This window comes from Myxocyprinus asiaticus, chromosome 28 (genome assembly GCF_019703515.2).
Source record: "Myxocyprinus asiaticus isolate MX2 ecotype Aquarium Trade chromosome 28, UBuf_Myxa_2, whole genome shotgun sequence".
In the NCBI taxonomy this organism is placed as follows: Eukaryota; Metazoa; Chordata; class Actinopteri; order Cypriniformes; family Catostomidae; genus Myxocyprinus; species Myxocyprinus asiaticus.
Window position 1 is genome coordinate 41,427,438 of NC_059371.1, and position 20,927 is coordinate 41,448,364.

General features: G+C 36.5%; 2 protein-coding genes across 4 annotated transcripts in view; both read left to right on the plus strand.

Moving 5' to 3' along the window:
• Positions 1-1,201: 1,201 nt before the first annotated feature.
• Positions 1,202-14,958, plus strand: LOC127418631 (gastrula zinc finger protein XlCGF7.1-like). Its single transcript, XM_051659288.1, has 3 exons — positions 1,202-1,269; positions 4,946-5,141; positions 12,222-14,958. Exons 2-3 carry the CDS (start codon positions 4,946-4,948, stop codon positions 12,977-12,979), a joined length of 954 nt encoding a protein of 317 aa, XP_051515248.1. The 5' UTR covers positions 1,202-1,269; the 3' UTR covers positions 12,980-14,958.
• Positions 12,364-20,927, plus strand: part of LOC127418586 (gastrula zinc finger protein XlCGF57.1-like) — a 29,765-nt gene continuing 21,201 nt past the window's right edge. Inside the window, exon 1 of one of the 3 annotated variants that reach the window (XM_051659213.1) lies at positions 12,364-12,419. Coding sequence is in view for 1 of the 3 variants with exons in the window: in XM_051659210.1 (XP_051515170.1) it covers positions 18,559-18,561 (3 nt within the window). In the remaining 2 variants the exon portion in view is untranslated. Of the gene's footprint in view, positions 12,420-18,065; positions 18,124-18,485; positions 18,562-20,927 lie in introns of those variants that run through there. The other 2 variants (XM_051659211.1, XM_051659210.1) reach the window with 2 other exon arrangements.

Genomic DNA, 20,927 nt, shown 5'->3' on the forward strand with positions numbered 1-20,927 from the left:
GCTTCAGAGGTGTCTCCAAAGCCATGCCTCCTCTATCATGACATTGTACTCACTGTTTTGGGAGAGACTGAAGAAATAGTCGAAACAGTTGGTGGTGGTGGCCTTATGAATCCATGCACCAAAGGTGTGGATGTTGCAGTGTTTTCGTAACGTTGAAAACATAAAAATAGTTTCATTTTACACCGTAACTGCTGCAAGCGTTGAGCTAATTCGTAAAGGTACACAAACTACATGAGCTAAATACTTCATTACATTAACAAAATATATCAAAAACAAATCAAACCATATAATTACCTGTCCAAAAGAAAAACAGCAACCATGGCGTCATTTTTCAGACCCTTTGAGTCCCGCAGTTGCCTCCAGCGTGGAAAAGCAACGCCAATGTTATTTCTGCTTTTAGCACGCTTTTGATCCAGACATTTTTTCGTTTTAGAAGTTTCTAACATGGTCTTTCTTTTCTTGTTTCCTTTTACTGGTGGTTCAGGAGGAACATAAGGTAGCTGCGGTTCGCCTTCCATTCTCGCGCTCGCTCTGCACAGCGTCAAGGAACCCGCGCTGATGACGTGTGATTGCGCGAACAAGTTGCGCGGCGGTATGGAAATATAGATTGACAGACAGGAAGGACATCCTATCATTACATTCGGACCGAATGCAATGATTGGTCGATCATTTTTTAGTCCTGTCCCTTCCACAGAAGATATATATATATATATATATATATATATATATATATATATATATATATATATATATTTGTTTTTTTACATTTAGACCAGTTAAATTATTGATTGCTATCAGGATGTGAAGAGACTTTCAACCAGTATAAAAAAACGATTCTGGAAAAGATTGCACACACTAGCTTTAATGCGCTATTTTGTTGTTGCATTTAATTGTATTTTAAACATGAATTAAATACACAATAAATGTAAATATGTCTATCTATTTGTCCATTTATAATATATATATATATATATATATATATATATATATATATATATATATATATATATATATATATATATATATATATATATATATATTTATTCACGTTTTTTATTTTCAAATTAATAGATTGATCATTTAGTTCTTCATTCTTTTTTAATCGGCACTCCACGGCTTCCACACACACACACACACACACACACACACACACACACACACACACACACACACACACACACTCCAATTCATTAGTTGGCGCCAAAACACCCTAAGTCGTTTTGCAAACCGCCAAGCAAGAAGTCATGTCACAGTTTGAGCGCTCAGTTGGTACGTGTTTAATGTGTTATACGTAATCTGTGAGATTTATATTTGTTTTTATGTGCATTTGTGTGTATGTTGTATATATCTGTATGCATCGCAACCGAAGCTTATTATCGCTGCATTTGGCGGTTTTGTGAAGGACTCTTTGAACTATTCTCTTTCAGAAGAAACGAGAAGAAATCTGAAAATATCATGTTTAATTTTTGATATATCCAGCGAGTTTGTTATTAATGCATGTGGCCAGATGATTTTCATTCTTTTTATACTTTGCTTATGCAATATTATACTTGCAATCAATTATATATACATAATTATATATGCATTCATATTATCAATGTACTCATTCATACTCAAAATGTATGTTGGAATATTAAGTCATTCTCTTTGTATGATCTTGTTGGTTTTTATGCTTTATTGTCTAAACTTTGTGCACTCAAGACAGACACAGGATGTCAGGATTGCTTTGCTTATCTTGCTGAGCTCAGTAATTTACAATACCCAGTTGGAACAAACATGCAAGGGGGTCTGTTTTGGACCCTTAGACTTAACCAGTTTTCACTTCTCAGTAGGTCAGAGAGACCTGACCTGAGTTATTGCCTAACATCATGCAGAACTCTTGCACCAAAAAAGGAAGTGCTTTTGCACGTACACATAGACAGGGTATTAAAGACACTAAATATTTCAGGGGTGGACTATCCTCTGTTTTTGCTCTCTGCATGTGACTCCAACTCTGAGGATTAACACATGTACCATTAATAAAGATTAACCAACACTTCTTAGGAGTGCAGAACCTTTTTAATGCGTCCATCCGGAGGCATTACACTGATGGACATGCCACAAACGCACACAACAGTGCTTCCTTGAAATGATGGAGATGGAAAAAGGAACTTTTAACGCTGTTTGATGTACAAAAAAGCCTAGATGGGACCTATGTAAGGTGCGTTTTAATTATCACAGAAGCATGTCAAGACTTAACTATCACCAATGAGTGGTTTTTGTCTGCAAGCGCTTTTCATGTGGAGTTCAAAGTGGCGTTTAACGTTGGCGTTGATGCTCTGACATGAATCATGAACGCAGCTTCACGGTTGCTGTAGGAAAGCGTATAGCCACAGTCTACCGGCTGATTAATATTGTGGAGGATGAGTGTTTAAGAGATTTAATTCCCATGGCAATGAATATGCAACCTATGTGGGCACTAGTTCTTTCAATAATTCAAGCTCCCACGTAGACTTTGGGGAAACGTTTAATGTTTTTTGAATTGGTGATATTTTAAAGCATTTCTATCTTTATACTGTGGAAGGCTTAGTTTGGAAAATGTTAATAAACCACCATATTGTTACATATTGTTTTGCTCACTTTCCTAAAATGGAAATAAATGCATTTTGACAGGAAAATAAATATATGTAGTACCGATATATCGCTGAGGCCGAAACATTTTCCTGTTTGGCTGATTTTTTTCTTGAGGGTGCCAAAAATCGCCTGCTTGCGTGTGAAGTGACTGAAACATGTAAACGACCAGTCACGGTTAATTTTGTTGCTACATGCATCATGTTACTACAATAATAGACCGGTGACCGGTTTGAGCTAATAATGTTGAAGTGCTCGCCTATTTCATTCTCCCTCTCTCACCTCAACAGTTCCCTGTAACTTTTTAAAAATGTTCTCCCCAATTTGGAAAGCCCAATTCCCAATGCACTCTAAGTCCTCGTGGTGGTGTAGTGACTTGCCTCAATCCGGGTGGCGTAGGACGAATCTAAGTTGCCTCCGCGGATTGACTGAGACCGTCAATCCGCGCATCTTATCACGTGGCTTGTTGAGCGCGTTACCGCGGAGACACCGTCCACTGCGGCATCCACGCACAACTCACCCAACGTGACTCTACCCACCCTGCAACTTGGCCATTTTGGTTGCTTAGGAGACCTGGATGGATTCACTCAGCACACCCTGGGATTCAAACTCACGAACTCCATGGGTGGTAGTCAGCATCTTTACTTGCTGAGCTAGCCAGGCACCCAGTTCCCTGTAACTTTTAACTGTCTTGTCTAATGATAAAAAGGCAAATATCAATAAAACTAATATCATATACTGTCTGCAAATATGCGCATATCTAGTTTAAACCTCTAATAAACAAACCTTACAAAACTTCAGCAGATCCAGAATTCTGTGGAGTACTAATTTATCTTACTCTAAAGCACGTATTTTAACAGTCCTCAACAGTTTCCTGTAACTTTTCTAATTGTAAATGGTAAATATCAATAAAACTTCTATTATATACCGTTTTCAAATATGCAAATATCTCGTATAAATGGATGTAATTCATGAACCTCACGAAACTCCAGCGTTTTCTTCCTGTCGAGCGCTCATCTAATATCTTCCTCTGAAGTGTGTATTCTATCAGCCAGAATCAAAACTTCAGGATCAGGATCAAAAGTTCCTCTGATTCACAAATCATGACGACGAACCAAGCAGGGTGATCCTGGCCATTTAAACTGTCAGAAGATTGCTGGATCCGCATGAGTCCAACCAAAGTCTTTCTAGCAAGTCAGTCCACTGTCGGCCATGTTTGGAACGCTCTCGGGAGGCTATTTCCAGTCATGAAAGTGCATCTCCTATCCACTTGAATGGGGAAAGACCGAAATCTCTGGTCAAGATTACGATCAGAGGACATATTTCATATCAGCAGTAAAATCTGACAACACAGGTATCATAAATGGTGTTTCTTTACCTCAGATTATGCTAAAAAACTAACATTTTCCAGCTTTTATAGCTAACGCGCATGCGCATTCTCGAGTTGATTCACAGGCGATGTCTGTATCTAAAAAGTGATTGGCTCTTTTACATGTAAGGTGGGACTTCCTGTCTACATCCACTGACCGTTGGCTGCAGTTGGGCGTTCTGATTTTTCCCATTCATTTTAATAGAAGTGGCCCATCTCTGCCAAATACTCTCTGATGCAACTTCCATGTAAAAGAGCTTCACGTGTGCTATAAGTAAATGTCTTATTCGCTATGCACTGTATGTACAATTGGTTTTATTCGGTATTTTCTGAGTAAATGCGATTGCTAACGTGGACATGCCATCCATGGTTGCTGGACTACTGTGTGTACTGTTATTTCCTTCTTCCTAATATATTAATTTCTTCATGTGCAAATAAATTACAAAAATGTTATGACTAAACAGAATTCAGAAGAAACTGCTACCATTTAAATACAATATTATTTTTTTAGATTCTTTTTTACAAAGTTAAAATTTTGTGTGAAATTAAGTAAATGTAGAGCTAAATAAGAGGGGTTTTTTTAAGCAATTTTATGTTTGTTATTTACTATATTAAATTGTTATATATATCGGCATTGTATCGGCATCGACCATTAAAAAAACCCCACATCGGTCGACCACTAATATGTAGTGTCAAATTTGAGCACTTTCGAGACCCGTGATTAATCACAATTATCTAAAAAAAAAATATACGATTAATCGTGATTACAAATTTTAATACACTGACAGCACTATTTTAGAGTAATAATTTAAGTGTCATTTATTCAATATTCATTTGACAAATTAATGTTATTCTACAAATTTGTGGTTTTTATTTCTCTTTATATTTACTTCTTGTATAAGTATAGAATATTTTTTGAGTTTGATGAATGTCAGTCCATTATAATGATGATGTTTTTGTGTTCAGATGTTCATCATGAGAGAGCAGGTGGATGTGATTCATGCTGGAGAACAGCAGATGCTGCAGACACCAGTGAAGATTGAAGTGAAGCAGGAGGAGATAAAAGAAGAAAACACAGCAGAGGAACAACAGAGTGATGAAGATGATGATGATGAAACCATAGCAGAGGAACAACAGAGTGATGAAGATTTTATTCATCCAGGTATGTTTCTTCGAGGAATGCACAGACATGAACATTTTTGTCCGATACCTATTTACTTGGGATGGGACGATATGGTTATCTCGTTTTTATATACGATATGAGGTTCACGATTCAATATTATCTTGATTCGATATGATAACACTTGAATGACAAAGTATGGCAGAAATATTTATTTTCTTTTTTTATGTTTGCACAAAATGCACATTATAAATTCTCATAAAAATAGTTATAAAAGTTCTTTAATACACAATATAAATGCTCAAGGTAAAACAATAAGAGTTTCTCATATGCATTTCACTATAAGGAATGATCACAAACAAATGAGCCTTCAGAAATAGTGAGCTATATTCAGGCTGATCAGGTCCAGAACAAGCAATAGAACTGAAATGACCTGTCCTGAAAAAGTTTTTAATAATTTTTTTGTCTTGATTATTATAATCACATTTTAACTTTTTAAAAATATAAAAATTCTACTTTCTATCAATTAATATTATTTCTTGAAATTGTATATATAATAATGACATGACATATGATCTGTCAGTGTTTTAAATAATGTGTACAATTTACAAGTAATAACATTAAGTTTACATTCATTTGTATAACGAACGCTATAATGGTACTGTCAATTTAAGAGTTTCGTGCATTTCATCGCACATCATTGTGCAGACTCGCACTGGTGTTGCGGTTCATTTATCAATGAGAGAGAAGTCTAGATTTTTTGGCGCTTCTGTGCTATTTGTGATCAAAATTATTATTTTTTTTTAACTTTTTATTTTACTGTAAGAACAGAAAGGATATTAAAAGACTGTGGCAAGTCTGTGAGATGCACGTTAAACTCTTAAAGTGACAGTACAGTTATAGTGCTTGTTATACAAATGAATGTAAACTTAATGTTATTACTTTAAATTGTACACATTATTTCAAACATTGACAGCTCATATTATTATATATACAATTACAAGAAATAATATTAATTGATAGAAAGTAGAATTTTTATATTTTTAAACATTTTAAATGTAATTATAATAATCAAGACAAACAAATGATTAAAAACGTAAATATTTTCACACTTTTTCAGGACAGGTTTTGTTCAGTTCTATTGCTTGTTCTGCATCTGATCAGCATGAATGTAGTCCACTATTTTTGAAAGCTTGTTTGTTTGAAAGCTCTTTTTTTATAGTGAAAGGCACATGAGAAACTCTTATTATTTAGAGTTTGAAGATTTATATTGTGTATTTAAGAACGTACTTTTTATGAGAAATAAAATGTGCATTTTGCGCAAACATTTAAAAAAAAAAAATTCTGCCATACTTTGTCATTTAATATTAATGTTATCATATCAAATCGAGATATTATCGAATCGATAACCTCATATCATATATCGAACCGAACCGTGAGATAACCGAATCGTCCCATTCTTAAGTGTCTGCCATTTTGCCCCCAAAAGCAGCTATGTTGCCAACTCACAAAAAAACATTTTATTTACAATACATATGCCAGTGCCAAAAGTGAAGATTTATAATCACTTAGCAACCCTCTACATAGCAAGTAAATCACTCACCAATGCGACCAATTTTCACACTATGCAACTAAAATATGTATTTTATTAGCCATTGGTGAGTACATTTTTCTTGAGTTGTGTAGTTATGAAGAAGAACTTGAGCGCCACAATCGTTTTACTGAATAAGCAGCAGAAGCTGGATTCAGCCTCATCTTTTACAGCGTGTTGTGTCTCGTGAGCGTCCTGAAGGAAATTGACCTTATTTGGCTGAAGTGGGTCCGGATCTGTCTTGATAGCACTGTCACCATCGCTTTAGTTCAGCTGTGAAATGGCATTGGTATTGCATTTAACGACGTCAACTCTGACTTTGATTAAACTCTTCCCCAGATTGTTTTTACAACATTCTCCATTTTAAAACATGGCTACAGAACAGTACCACACCTGTTGGACGTCTGTAAGAAGGTACAAATGTTGCAAACTCGAGAGTTTGTAGATTTGAATTTGAAAAAGTGTACAATAAATATTTGTACAAGCAAGTTAATACACATTATACAAGTAAAAGTTTACTTTTTCTTTGTTCCGTGAATTTTGTATCCAAAGACAAGATCCAGGCACCCAATTTCATGTCTCTTTTAAAATCCTTTCTGTTATTTACAGTCAGTTGGTGATCAAAAACTTAAAAAGAAACATTATTTCTAATCATACACTGCACAGATAAGGAAAAAAATCGCTGTGCAACTACTCTCTTGTTAATGTGCATTGCGTTCACAAATATTAAATAATTTAACATATAGGCTTGTGCCACATCTATGCAAGGGTTTGGTAAAAAAAAAATGAAAAAAAAACTTTTTTTTAATAGTAGTTTTGACATAGTAGCACTTAAATTATTATTTGTATGATATAATTATAAAATAATAATAATATAATTATTAATTCTATTTTCATTAGGTTCCAACCTTGTGAATATATTGTTAAAAAGTTGTATGAAATTTTAAACACTGACAATATCATTATTAAAAATGAAATTTGAACAAATGCTAAAATGTGATCAAAAGGATAAAAGCTAAATATTAAAATAAAATGTACAGCTTGCATACTATAATACTATATTGCATGAAATCATATATATAAAAATGAATATATATATATATATATATATATATATATATATATATATATATATATATATATATATATATAATATACAGTTGTGCTCAAAAAGTTTGCATACCCTGGCAGATATTGTGAAATTTTGGCATTGATTTTGAAAATATGGCTGATCATGCAAAATAACTGTCTTTTATTTAAGGATAGTGATCATATGAAGCCATTTATTATCACATAGTTGTTTGGCTCCTTTTTAAATCATAATGATAACAGAAATCACCCAAATGGCCCTGATCAAACGTTTACATACCCTTGAATGTTTGGCCTTGTTACAGACACACAAGGTGACACACACAGGTTTAAATGGTAATTAAAGGTTAATTTCCCACACCTGTGGCTTTTTAAATTGCAATTCGTGTCTGTGTATAAATAGTCAATGAGTTTGTTAGCTCTCACATGGATGCACTGAGCAGGCTAGATACTGAGCCATGGGGAGCAGAAAAGTACTGCCAAAAGACCTGCGTAACAAGGTAATGGAACTTTATAAAGATGGAAAAGGATATAAAAAGATATCCAAAGCCTTGAAAATGCCAGTCAGTACTGTTGAATCACTTATTAAGAAGTGGAAAATTCGGGGATCTCTTTTTGGATTTTTCCCCTTTTTCACCCAATTTGGAATGCCCAATTCCCAATGCGCTTTTAAGTCCTCGTGGTCGTGTAGTGATTCGCCTCGATCCGGGTGGCAGAGGACAGATCCCAGCTGCCTCCGCATCTGAGATCGTCAACCCACGCATCTTATCACTTGGCTTTTTGAGCGTGTTGCCATTGAGACATAGCGCGTGTGGAGACTTCACGCCATCCACCGTGGCATTCACGCTCAACTCACCACGCGCCCCACCGAGAACAAACCACACATTATAGCGACCATGAGGAGTTTACCCCATGTGACTCTACCCTCCCTAGCAACTGGGCCAATTTGGTTGCTTAGGAGACCTGGCTGGAGTCACTCAGCATGCCTTGGGATTCGAGCTAGTGAACTCCAGGTGTGGTAGCCAGCGTCTTTTACCACTAAGCTACCCAGGCCCCCTAATTCGGGGATCTCTTGATACTAAGCCAAGGTCAGGTAGACCAAGAAAGATTTCAGCCACAACTGCCAGAAGAATTGTTCGGGAAACAAAGAAAAACCCACAGGTAACCTCAGGAGAAATACAGGCTGCTCTGGAAAAATATGGTGTGGTTGTTTCAAGGAGCACAATACGACAATACTTGAACAAAAATGAGCTGCATGGTTGAGTTGCCAGAAAGAAGCCTTTACTGCGCCAATGCCACAAAAAAGCCCAGTTGCAATATGCCCGACAACACCTTGACACGCCTCACAGCTTCTGGCACACTGTAATTTGGACTGACGAGACCAAAATAGAGCTTTATGTTCACAACCATAAGCGCTATGTTTGGAGACGGGTCAACAAGGCCTATAGTGAAAAGAATACCATCCCCACTGTGAAGCATGGTGGTGGCTCAATGATGTTTTGGGGGTGTGTGAGCTCTAAAGGCACGGGGAATCTTGTGAAAATTGATGGCAAGATGAATGCTGCATGCTATCAGAAAATACTGGCAGACAATTTGCATTCTTCTGCGTGAAAGCTGCGCATGGGACGCTCTTGGACTTTCCAGCACGACAATGACCCTAAGCACAAGGCCAAGTTGACCCTCCAGTGGTTACAGCAGAAAAAGGTGAAGGTTCTGGAGTGGCCATCACAGTCTCCTGACCTTAATATCATCGAGCCACTCTGGGGAGATCTCAAACATGCGGTTCACGCAAGACGACCAAAGACTTTGCATGACCTGGAGGCATTTTGCCAAGACGGATGGGCAGCTATACCACCTGCAAGAATTTGGGGCTTCATAGACAACTATTACAAAAGACTGCACGCTGTCATTGATGCTAAAGGAACTAAGGGTATGCAGACTTTTGAACAGGGGTCATTTCATTTTTTTCTTTGTTGCCATTTTTTGTTTTATGATTGTGCCATTCTGTTATAACCTACAGTTGAATATGAATCCCATAAGAAATAAAAGAAATGTGTTTTGCCTGCTCACTCATGTTTTCTTTAAAAATGGTACATATATTACCAATTCTCCAAGGGTATGCAAACTTTTGAGCACAAATTTATATATATATATATATATATATATATATATATATATATATATATATATATATATATATATATATATATACACACACACTACTGGTCAAAAGTTTTGAAACACTTATTTATTATAAAAATGTTTCTACACATTTTAGAATAATAGTAAAGTCATCAAAACTATGGAATAACATAAATGGAACTATGGGAATTATGTTGTGACTAAACAAAATCCAAAATAAATCAAAACTGTGATATATTTTAGCATCTTCAAAGTAGTCACCCTTTGCCTAGAATTTGCAGACATGTTCTCTTGACATTTTCTCAACCAACTTCTTGAGGTATCACCCTGGGATGCTTTTTAAACAGTATTGAAGGAGTTCCCATCTATGTTGGGCACTTATTGGCTGCTTTTAATTTATTATTTGGTCCAAGTCATCAATTTCAAGAACTTTTTTAATTTATTTTTTATAAATTTTAGTTTTGTAATGAATTAAATTAATATGGTGGCACAATCATATTTTTGTCTACAAAACTAATTTCAAACATTTAAGCATACGCCTTCAGATCAGAAGATTTTTAAGATCATGAGAAACATTTCAGTCAAGTGTTTCAAAACTTTTGACCTGTTGTGTGTGTGTATATACACACACACACATGCACACAGAGTATATTATATATGATTTTATATTTTATATACTGTATATACACTATATGGCCAAAAGTTTGTGGACACCATATGTGCTTGATGAACATCTGATTTCAAAACCTTAGGCATCAATTTCCCCCTTTGGTAAACCACAGTAAACCATTTCTTTATGGACCTCACTTTGTTCACAGGGACATTATCATGCTGGAACAGAAAAGGGCTATCCCCAAACAGTTGCCACAAATTTGGAAGTACACAAAGCCCAAGCCATTACATAAAGAAACATTAAGATTTTTCTTTACTGGATTTAATGGAGTAACCAAATTCGTTAATTAGAAGGGGGTGTCCACAAACTTTTGGCCGTATAGTGTATCTGCCGCCTTTTGCACAGCAAAAATCACAAATAAATACTGGATGTTTGTTATGTTCTGCCATTAAATTAGGGTTCAAATTGATTTCTACATTTTACATTGATTGGGATGTAACAATGCCAAAATTTCTGTATTCGGTACTGATGCTAGTAAAATTTTACAATTCTCGATGCCAATTTAAATACCACAGCAAAAATGGGTTACATGCTATTAATCACTCTTTTTCAGACTATTTAAAAAGTTAAATATTAATGTAAATAATAAATTCAAACAAATGCATGTTTCCCTAAAATGTTTCTCAATTTTGTAAGAATTTCAGGTTTAAGTAGGACCCTACTGAAAACTTTTTTTTTCCCCACAAATGCTGTTTTCCATTTTTTTTTTTTTTCTGAATTCCATGTTTTAAATTTGTATTCAATTTAATCGTTAAAATAGTGCCTAATCAAATAAATATATAAAACGTTAAACAAATGAAAATAGAACATTTTCTGAAAATAGAACATTTATTTTTATCCAATGAAGAGGTTCAGTAAAGATTATCACAGCATAATCTAAAACACAACATAGGTTTTATTTTTGTCAAATAAAGTGTTGCACAACAACATCACATTATAAATGAAAACTTCTATTCAGTTCAACAGAACTCTTGCTTGTGACATTGCTTAAATATTAGTATTATGATTCATTAATCATTGTTGTTATTATTATTACAGATAATATTAAATTTTACTATACAGTTGTAATAAATTTCTGTACCAAATTCTGTTTCACATATCTAATTGAATCGAGCTTCATTTGACATGAAGGCTTTTCAGTCTCTGTGTGGTTTTGACAATAGCTTCACACTTAAATGGTAAATGCTGTGATTTCATAAATATATAGTCTAATTGTGCTGTGTGCTTCACAGTGAATGATTGCTCTGCTCTGTCATCTCCTACAACATGTACAGTGAACATGATGCTCATATTGTGGAGTTTTCAGTGTATAAGTGGGTGGCTTTGCACATTCACTTTAAAATGCACAGCACATGCAGACTGATTCACAGCCTTTCGCAATTTAATAATTACACTAGGACATATCACGATTTTATTTAATTGTGCATACATTATTTTAAATATGTCAAATTTGTATGTTAGCATTTGAAAGCAGTCAGGTGTCAGTCAGACAGCGTGCTGGTATTACATTGAGTTGGTATTGCAACTAAAAGTTGGTACTTTTAGTATTGATTTGGTACCAATGTACCGGAGATTTTGACATCCCTAGTCCTTGAATTGTCTAATTTATTTTTGTCAACTTTTTCAGACATGATGGAAGGGAAAGAGCAACTTCAAGAGCTGACTAAGAAGAATTTATCACTAAAAAAGCCTCAAAGAAGAGCAGCTAATAATGCTGTCACCTGCTCTCAGTGTGGAAAGAGTTTCACTAATAAAGAAGTTCTTAATAAACACATGAGAGTTCATACTGGAGAGAGACCTTACACGTGCCATCAGTGTGGAAAAAGTTATGTATATGCAGTCGATTTAAACAATCATCTCCTCTTTCACTCTGGAGAAAGATCATTTGAATGTGATCAGTGCAGTAAAACATTTGCTTTGAATTCAAGCTTAAAACAACATCTGAAAACTCACACAAATGAGAAGCCTTACATGTGTTCTTCTTGTGGAAAGAGTTTTGCACGCCAATCCTATTTGACAAAGCACCAGAAAATACATGCCTCTGTGGGGGCTCATTTGTGCTTTGAATGTGGGAAGACTTTTATTAAATCCAGCAACTTAAAACAGCACCAAAGAGTTCACACTGGAGAAAAACCTTACAAGTGCTCATACTGTGAAAAGAGTTTCATTAAGTCACAAAACCTGAAAATTCATGAGAGAAACCATACTGGGGAGAAACCTTATACATGCTCATACTGTGGAAAGAGTTTTAGTGTGTCACGAAGCCTGACAACACACGAGAGAATCCATACTGGAGAGAAACCATACTACTGCTCTAAATGTGGGAAAAGTTTCAATGTAGCAAGCAATGTAGTGACTCATATGAAAAGGTGTTGCCCAAAGTAATCACAGGAAGTGTAGTTTAAGAACAGTCATTTGCTATAATCACCTGCATTGATGAATCTAAACAATCACTGACACCTTGTGGGGATTTGATGTACAGTTGAAGAAGTTTATATACACCTTAGCCAAATACATTAAACTCAGTTTTTCACAATTCCTGTCTTAGGTCAGTTAGGATCACTACTTTATTTTAAGAATGTGAACTGTCAGAATAATAATAGAGAGTATTATTTATTTCAGCATTCCCAGTGGGTCAGAAGTTTACATACACTTTGTTAATATTTGGTAGCATTGCCTTTAAATTATTTAACTTGGGTCAGATGTTTTGGGTAGCCTTCCACAAGCTTCTCACAATAAGTTGCTGGAATTTTGGCCCATTCCTCCAGACAGAACTGGTGTAACTGTGTCAGGTTTGTAGGCCTCGTTGCTTGCACACGCTGTTCTGCCCACAAATTTTCTATCGGATTGAGGTCAGGGCTTTGTGATGGCCACTCCAATACCTTGACATTGTTGTCCTTAAGCCATTTTGCCACAACTTTGGAGGTATGCTTGGGGTCATTGTCCATTTGGAAGACCCATTTGTGACCGAGCTTTAACTTCCTGGCTGATGTCTTGAGATGTTGCTTCAATATATCCTCATAATTTTCCTTCCTCATGATGCCATCTATTTTGTGAAGTGCACCAGTCCTTCCTGCAGCAAAGCACCCCCACAACATGATGCTGCCACCCCCATGCTTCACGGTTGGGGTGGTGTTTTTTGGCTTGCAAGCCTCACCCTTTTTCCTCCAAACATATCGATGGTCATTCTGGCCAAACAGTTCAAATTTTGTATCATTAGACCAGAGGACATTTCTCCAAAAGTAAGATCTTTGTCCCCATTTGCACTTGCAAACTGTAGTCTGGCTTTTTTATGGAGGTTTTGAAACAGTGGCTTCTTCCTTGCTGAGCAGCCTTTCAGGTTTTGTCAATATAAAACTCGTTTTACTGTGGATATAGATACTTGTTTACCTGTTTCCTCCAGCAACTTCACAAGGTCCTTTGCTGTTGTTCTGGGATTGATTTGCACTTTTCGCACAATTTCGTTAATCTCTAGGAGACAGAATGCGTCTCCTTCCTGAGCGGTATGATGGCTGTGTGGTCCCATGGTGTTTATACTTGCATACTATTGTTTGTACAGATGAACATGGTACCTTCAGCCATTTTGGAAATTGCTCCCAATGATGAACCAGACTTGTGGATTTATTTTCTGAGGTCTTGGCTGATTTCTTTTGATTTTCCCATGATGTCAAGCAAAGAGGCACTGAGTTTGAAGGTAGGCCTTAAAATACATCCACAGGTACACCTCCAATTCAGTACACCTATCAGAAGCTAATTGTCTAAAGGCTTGACATAATTTTCTGGAATTTCCAAGATGCTCAAAGGCACAGTTAACTTAGTGTATGTAAACTTCTGTCCCCAACTCTGAAAGTGGTACTATTGTGACTGTAGTTTCCTTTTAACCAAAGAAAATGTTAAGGTCCCCAGACGTTGTTGTGTTCCTGGTTGTAGAAAAACTGCATCTCTGCATAGCCTTCCAAAGGATCCCAACATTAGGAACGAGTTACTTAAATTTATGTAAACAAAATTCCTGAACGCATTAATGTGGCACTTACCTTTGTTCTGCACATTTTTCTAAGGATTGTTTCAAGCACCATTATGATTCAAACTTTGCAAAGAAACTTATACTGAAAGATGGAGCAGTGCCAACTATATCAACATGACAGTTTGCAGATGCATGCATTTACTACTGTTTTATCTGTCTGTGTTTGATATGCAATTTATATGTTCAAGTTATAACAGATTTCTTCTTATGTCCTTCTCTTTTATATATATTTTGTTTATGGAATAATATGATGCATAGTCACTTATAATTAGTTATGAAATCTTATGTATTCTGTATTCATTTCATATCATGCTGTTATATTAAGCATGAAGTTATAAAACATTTCTTAGTACTCTCATCCTGTGCAAGACTGTACCTCTTCTTATAAACACTTTGTGCTCTCGGTTAATTTCTAGGAAACAAATGCCTGGCCACTGTACTGGGATTAGTAATTTACAATGTATAGCACACACACATGCAAATATGGTGTTGTTTTGCTTCTTGACCTAACCACAGCTTTTTCACCTTAATAGGCTAGAACAATGTGACCTGACACTTGAGTTATTTCTTACTTTAACCCTCATGTTGTCTTTCGGTCATTTTGACCCAAAGAGGATTTTCTTTTGCCTGGAAATGCTACTAAAGTTAAAGGTTCTGACTACGCTCACACAAGGTATCAAACCCAATTCCTAAACTGGTGGTAGACTCGTTTCTGGATCTGTAGACCCCAGGCAGAATCAACAGACCTATGTATGCTTGGATGTCTGTCTGGTCTGCCTCCTTCCAGTTGTCTTTGTAGATGCGTCTCCCCTCCAAATTAGTCATGGAAATCACTATGTTTTCTACTGGTTCTGTCAGGAACAGTTTGAAGGATTTTATATCATTAATCCAGGAAATGGCATATTTTATGAGCCCTGGGGTCATCTTGATTACCTTTTCAGCAGACAACCTGCCTCGCCTCTCAGGTGGAGATGAAGACCAGAAAAAATTCCCATTCTTCAACCAGAATCTAGCAGCAACCTCAGCAGGGCCCTCACCATCAGAAAATTGTCCCTCATCGGTTGTTGCAAGGTCTGTATCATACTCAGCAGTGTTGGGTAAATTACTCTAATAAAAGTAATTAATTACTAACTACTAATTACAACTACAGTGTAATTAGATTATTATACTAATTACTCTGAAAAGTAATTGCATTACTTATTACTAATTTCTAAAACCCTGATCAACCTCGACCTGATGAAATATACAAGACATGAAACTGTTATTTAAATTCTCTCACATAAATAATATAAAATCAAATAAACTATTCATGAACTGGCCAGAGAATTTAAGGGGGCAGCATTAAATTAGAAAACATATTTTAACATTAGACGTTAAATTTAGATTTTAAATTCACTATTGTTTTATATAGAATTGTTCTAGAGTCTACACAGTATTTAACGCAATTACATCAGAAGTAACTAATTAAATTACTGAAAAATTAAGAGTAATCCCTTACTTTTTTCAATGAAAAAGTAATTTACAGTAATTAATTACTTAGTAATGCCAAAGTTGGATAATTTTCTAATGTCAGCATTTATAGTAAAAGAGTGAGTAAATCACTCAGTTGTTGCTGAGTGTTGTATTGAAGAGACGGTAATACAATCTGCTTCTTTCTTTACCGAGATTGTGATGATGCAGTCTTTCTTGTCTCCATGTAAACCTCCATTAATATTTACCTGCATAACCTCAGATGATGCCTTTTATTTAGTTATTTCCAAAGGCAATGTTTCATAAGCTGAATGTGAGATCTGCGTGTTTGTTTACTATGCACCGCTAAGAAAGAGAGAATGCTCTCTGACACGAAATGACAGTAAAATGCGATTATTTTGTCAGGATAAAATGCAGTTTTGGTGCAAAGAAAGTTGAAGCAGCATTTTCCCGGCAGCTTTCTCCTCTCTGCTGGTTGTGGAGAACTGTCCTGTCAGCGCCTGATTTCATTAATTCTGCCAGCGCAACAGTGTGTGATTAAACGATGGCAAAATGCGATAAACGGTAAAACTATATGCGCTCAAAACCAATGAGTTTATGAAAACCATGATTAATGATAATAATATGTCGACATTTATTGCCAGCCTGTAATATAAAGCAGCATAACGTAGTATTTTTGTATCGCTAAAATAGCTGGAAGTGGCTTATACCGGAAGTGATCTACATTCAATGTTCATAATGGCGGCGCCCTAGTTTTGCTGAAAAATAAGGTGGATACTATCTCTGCTATTTCCAGTTACGACAGCGCAGCTCCTATGTACTTGAATTGGGAAAGACCGAAATCTCAAAAACGGTTGGTCAACATTACGATCAAAGAACATATTTCAAATCGGCAATAAAATGTTGGAATCATAAATTGTGCTTCTTTAACTATATTACGCTAAAAAAAAAGAAGATTGTATAGCTAATGCGCATGCATGAGTTGATTGACAGGCGATGTCTGTCTCTAAAAGGTGATTGGCTCTTTTAACTGTAAGGCGGGACTTCCTTTCTACATCCATTGTTCCAATTTCTCCCATTCATTTAAATAGAAGTGGTCCATCTCTACTAAATAATCTCTGGGCCAGACCCTCCTCAGCTCTACACTGCTGTCCAGTAGTGCGGTAAAGTTAGTTTTATGACATTCGTTTAACATTTCGTCAATACCCATTAAACTCTCCATGCACATTTTTCACATTTTCAAGCCAAACCAACTTGGAAATGCATGAAAAGGTTTTCTTTGCCTAGCACAAACTGAATTTTAAAAAAGGAGATTTTTTTTTTTCATATTAATTTTATTAGCCCTATAAATCAATTAAACAATTTAACCATTTGACATTATGACATCACAACAAATATGAAATGTTCTTAAAAATGTCCCTGTCATGACACAAGGCTCTGTTTGATTTATAGGGATGCAAATATCTGTATAAAAAGTACTGAACATTTACTCCCAAAAACAAGTCTTGTGCCATATAAAGAATAATATTCTGAGTATTTTGCAGTTGGTTTCATGTCTCTAGGTCAAACGGTCATTGAGTTTAATGGAATTAGAATATTACAAACATTTACATTACTATATTTATTTGAAAACATATAGAATGTAAATTCCACAAACAGAGCCTTGTGTCATGAAAGGGATATTTTTAAGAACATTTCATATTTGTTGTGATGTCATAATGTCAAATGGTTAAATTGTTTAATTGATTTATAGGGCTAATAAAATTTATATGAAAAAAAAATCTTTTTTTAAATTCAGCTTTGTGCTAGGCAAAGAAAACCTTTTCATGCATTTCCAAGTTGGTTTGGCTTGAAAATGTGAAACCTGTGCATGGAGAGTTGAATGGGTATTGTCGCAAATGTCAAAGAATTTCAAATATAAAACTAACTTTACCGCACTGTCCAGCTGGGAGCGGTAATGCACCAAAAGTTGTTTTGCCGACCGCCATTAACATCAGAAGAGGAAGATCTCGCAGTTTGAGCGCTCAGACTCACGGTACGTGTTCAACATCATTTGTGAGGTTAATATGCATACCTGCAAACGAGTCTCTTTTCGGCGAAATTCACCGTTGTTTACAGTCCAAAATATGTCATTTACGTGACTCGAGCAGATCCGATGAATTTTTCCCCCCATGGGGTGGGGGGGGCTATACGGTGGGATGGGAAGGTTGTTAATTAGCTTATATATCAATGTACAATGCTGGTAAACTTCAGCATTATGTGAACAAGCATTTTGCTCGAGCGAGCGCGTGCGTTATTAGAGTAGCACAAGCACAGAGACTCTGCGCGTGCACGCCTACTCTTTTTTTTTTTTTTGTTGTTGTGTGTGTGTGTGTGTGTGGAAAGATTCGGCGCGAAATTCTGGAGGACAATAGACAACATGCTTGAATCTCGCCTTCGAACGCAGGAATAAGGCTCGTCTGTTTTTGGCATGGTAAAAAAAAAAATCCTGATATTCTAACTGTATGTGTCGCTTTGTGTACTCCTCTGACTACGTTAAAACGGAACACAGGACTTTAAAATGTTGTGAAATGGCCACAAAGTTTAATAACGCATGAAATTGCTTTATGATGTCACACAGGCAGAGAAAAAGAATGTATATTTTGAATTTAGTAAAAAAAAAAAGGAAAAAAAAGAAAATTCTATCATTATGTACTCACCCTCGAGAGATATCACAAGTATGTATGACTTTCTTTCTTCACCAGAACACATTTGAAGAAAAATATCTAAGCTCAGCAGGTCCTTAAAATGCAAGTGAATGGAGATTTCTCTTTTGAAACTCCAAAAATCACAGACTGTCAGCATAAACGTCAGCGATACAACTCCAACGGTTAAATTCATGTCTTTTCTTTTTTCTTTTATGTGTTTTTTCTCCCCAATTTGGAATATCCAATTCCCAATGCGCTCCAAGTCCTCATGGTGGTGTAATGACTCGCCTCAATCAGGGTGGCGGAGGATGAATCTCAGTTGCCTCCACGTCTGAGACCTTCAATCCGTGCATTTTATCACGTGGCTTGTTGAGCGCATTACCGCGGAGACGTATTTCGCGTGTGGAGGCTCACGCTATTCTCCATGGCAACCACGCACAACTCACCATGTGCCCCACCGCGAGCGAGAACCACATTATAGCGGCCACGAGGAGGTTAACCCAAAGTGACTCTAGCCACCCTAACAACAGGGCCAATTGGTTGCTTAGGAAGCCTGACTGGCTGATCTAACGAACAACACAAACCATTTAGAACTAAAATGAAAAAAAGACTGAGGAGCAACATGGGACCGCACGGAACCAAATCTTTACAGAACAGAGCAGCACACGGTACACTAGAAACTGTGGATCAGATAAATGCATGTGAAGTTTATGTGGATAGTTCTTTCATCAACGTGTGCGCTGCCCCGGCGGCTTTCACAAGCTGTCTCTAAGTTTATATCCGCATCTCCCACTGAACGCGCTTCGATGCGGTATACAATATGGAACAAACTTTGTGCTTGAGCCCCATTATAAAGTTCCTACAATAACACATTTCAGCAATTCTGAAGTGCCCACTCTATATAAACAAGCACGTGCTGTAATTGTCCTGCAGGGGACATTGTCAGTGCTAACAGATCCACCCTCTCCTCTGATAATGTGGATATTCTGATTTTTCTAGAAAAAAAAAGCTTGAAAATTGAGTAAGTACAAGTAGTGAGCTGAAAGGCAAAAGACACAAATCTGCACTGCTAATGTCTTAATTTTGTTAATTTTTATAATTACACTTTTACTTTTATTATTATTTATGTGTTTAAATTATGTGCATATAAGAGGCTCTTAAGTTTTGTGTTGTAATTTCATTGAATATGCATAGTGCAGTCATGTATAAATGAGCCTTCACAATAAGAATTGTTGCCCATCAGCCACTGTTTTCAAAATAAGTAATTTAAAGTTTCTTTGTTTTCGCTGCTGTAGCGAAACTGTACCGAACCGTTACCCCAAAACCGAGGTACGTATCGAACCATGAATTTTGTGTACCGTTGCAGCCCTATACAATATACACACATTCGCTCTTGGTTTTAAGTCTGATATGCTCAAAACTGCTCCATTAGCCATTTTGCCGCAACTTTGGAGGTATGCTTGGGGTCATTGTCCATTTGGAAGGTCCATTTGCGACTGAGCTTTAACTTCCTGGCTGATGTCTTGAGATGTTGCTTCAATATGTCCACATAATTTTCCTTCCTCATGATGCCATCTAGTTTGGGAAGTGCACCAGTCCCTCCTGCAGCAAAGCACCCCCATAACATGATGCTGCCACCCCCATACTTCACGGTTGGGGTGGTGTTCTTTGTCTTGCAAGCCTCACCCTTTTTCCTCCAAACATAATGATGGTCATTTTGGCCAAACAGTTACAATTTTGTTTCATCGGACCAGAGGACATTTCTCCAAAAAGTAAGATCTTTGTCCCCACATGCACTTGCAAACTGTAGTCTGGCTTTTTTATGGTGGTTTTGGAGCAGTGGCTTCTTCCTTGCTGAGCAGTCTTTCAGGTTACGTCGATATAGCATTCGTTTTACTGTGGATATAGATACTTGTCTACCTGTTTCCTCCAGCATCTTCATTAGGTCCTTTGCTGTTGTTCTGGGATTGATTTGCACTTTTCACACCAAACTGTGTTCATCACTAGGAGACAGAATGCGTCTTCCTCCTGAGCGGAATGATGGCTGCATGGTCTCTTGGTGTTTATACTTGCATACTATAGTTTGTATAGATGAATGTGGTACCTTCAGGCATTTGGAAATTGCTCCCAAGGATGAACTTGACTTGTGGAG

Bases quoted from the DNA above. Each gene is read 5' to 3' on its own strand.
- LOC127418631 (XM_051659288.1), top strand. From the start codon at position 4,946: ATGTTCATCATGAGAGAGCAGGTGGATGTGATTCATGCTGGAGAACAG. The intron at 5,142-12,221 runs GTATGTTTCTTC...CAACTTTTTCAG, and splicing joins TGAAGATTTTATTCATCCAG to ACATGATGGAAGGGAAAGAG.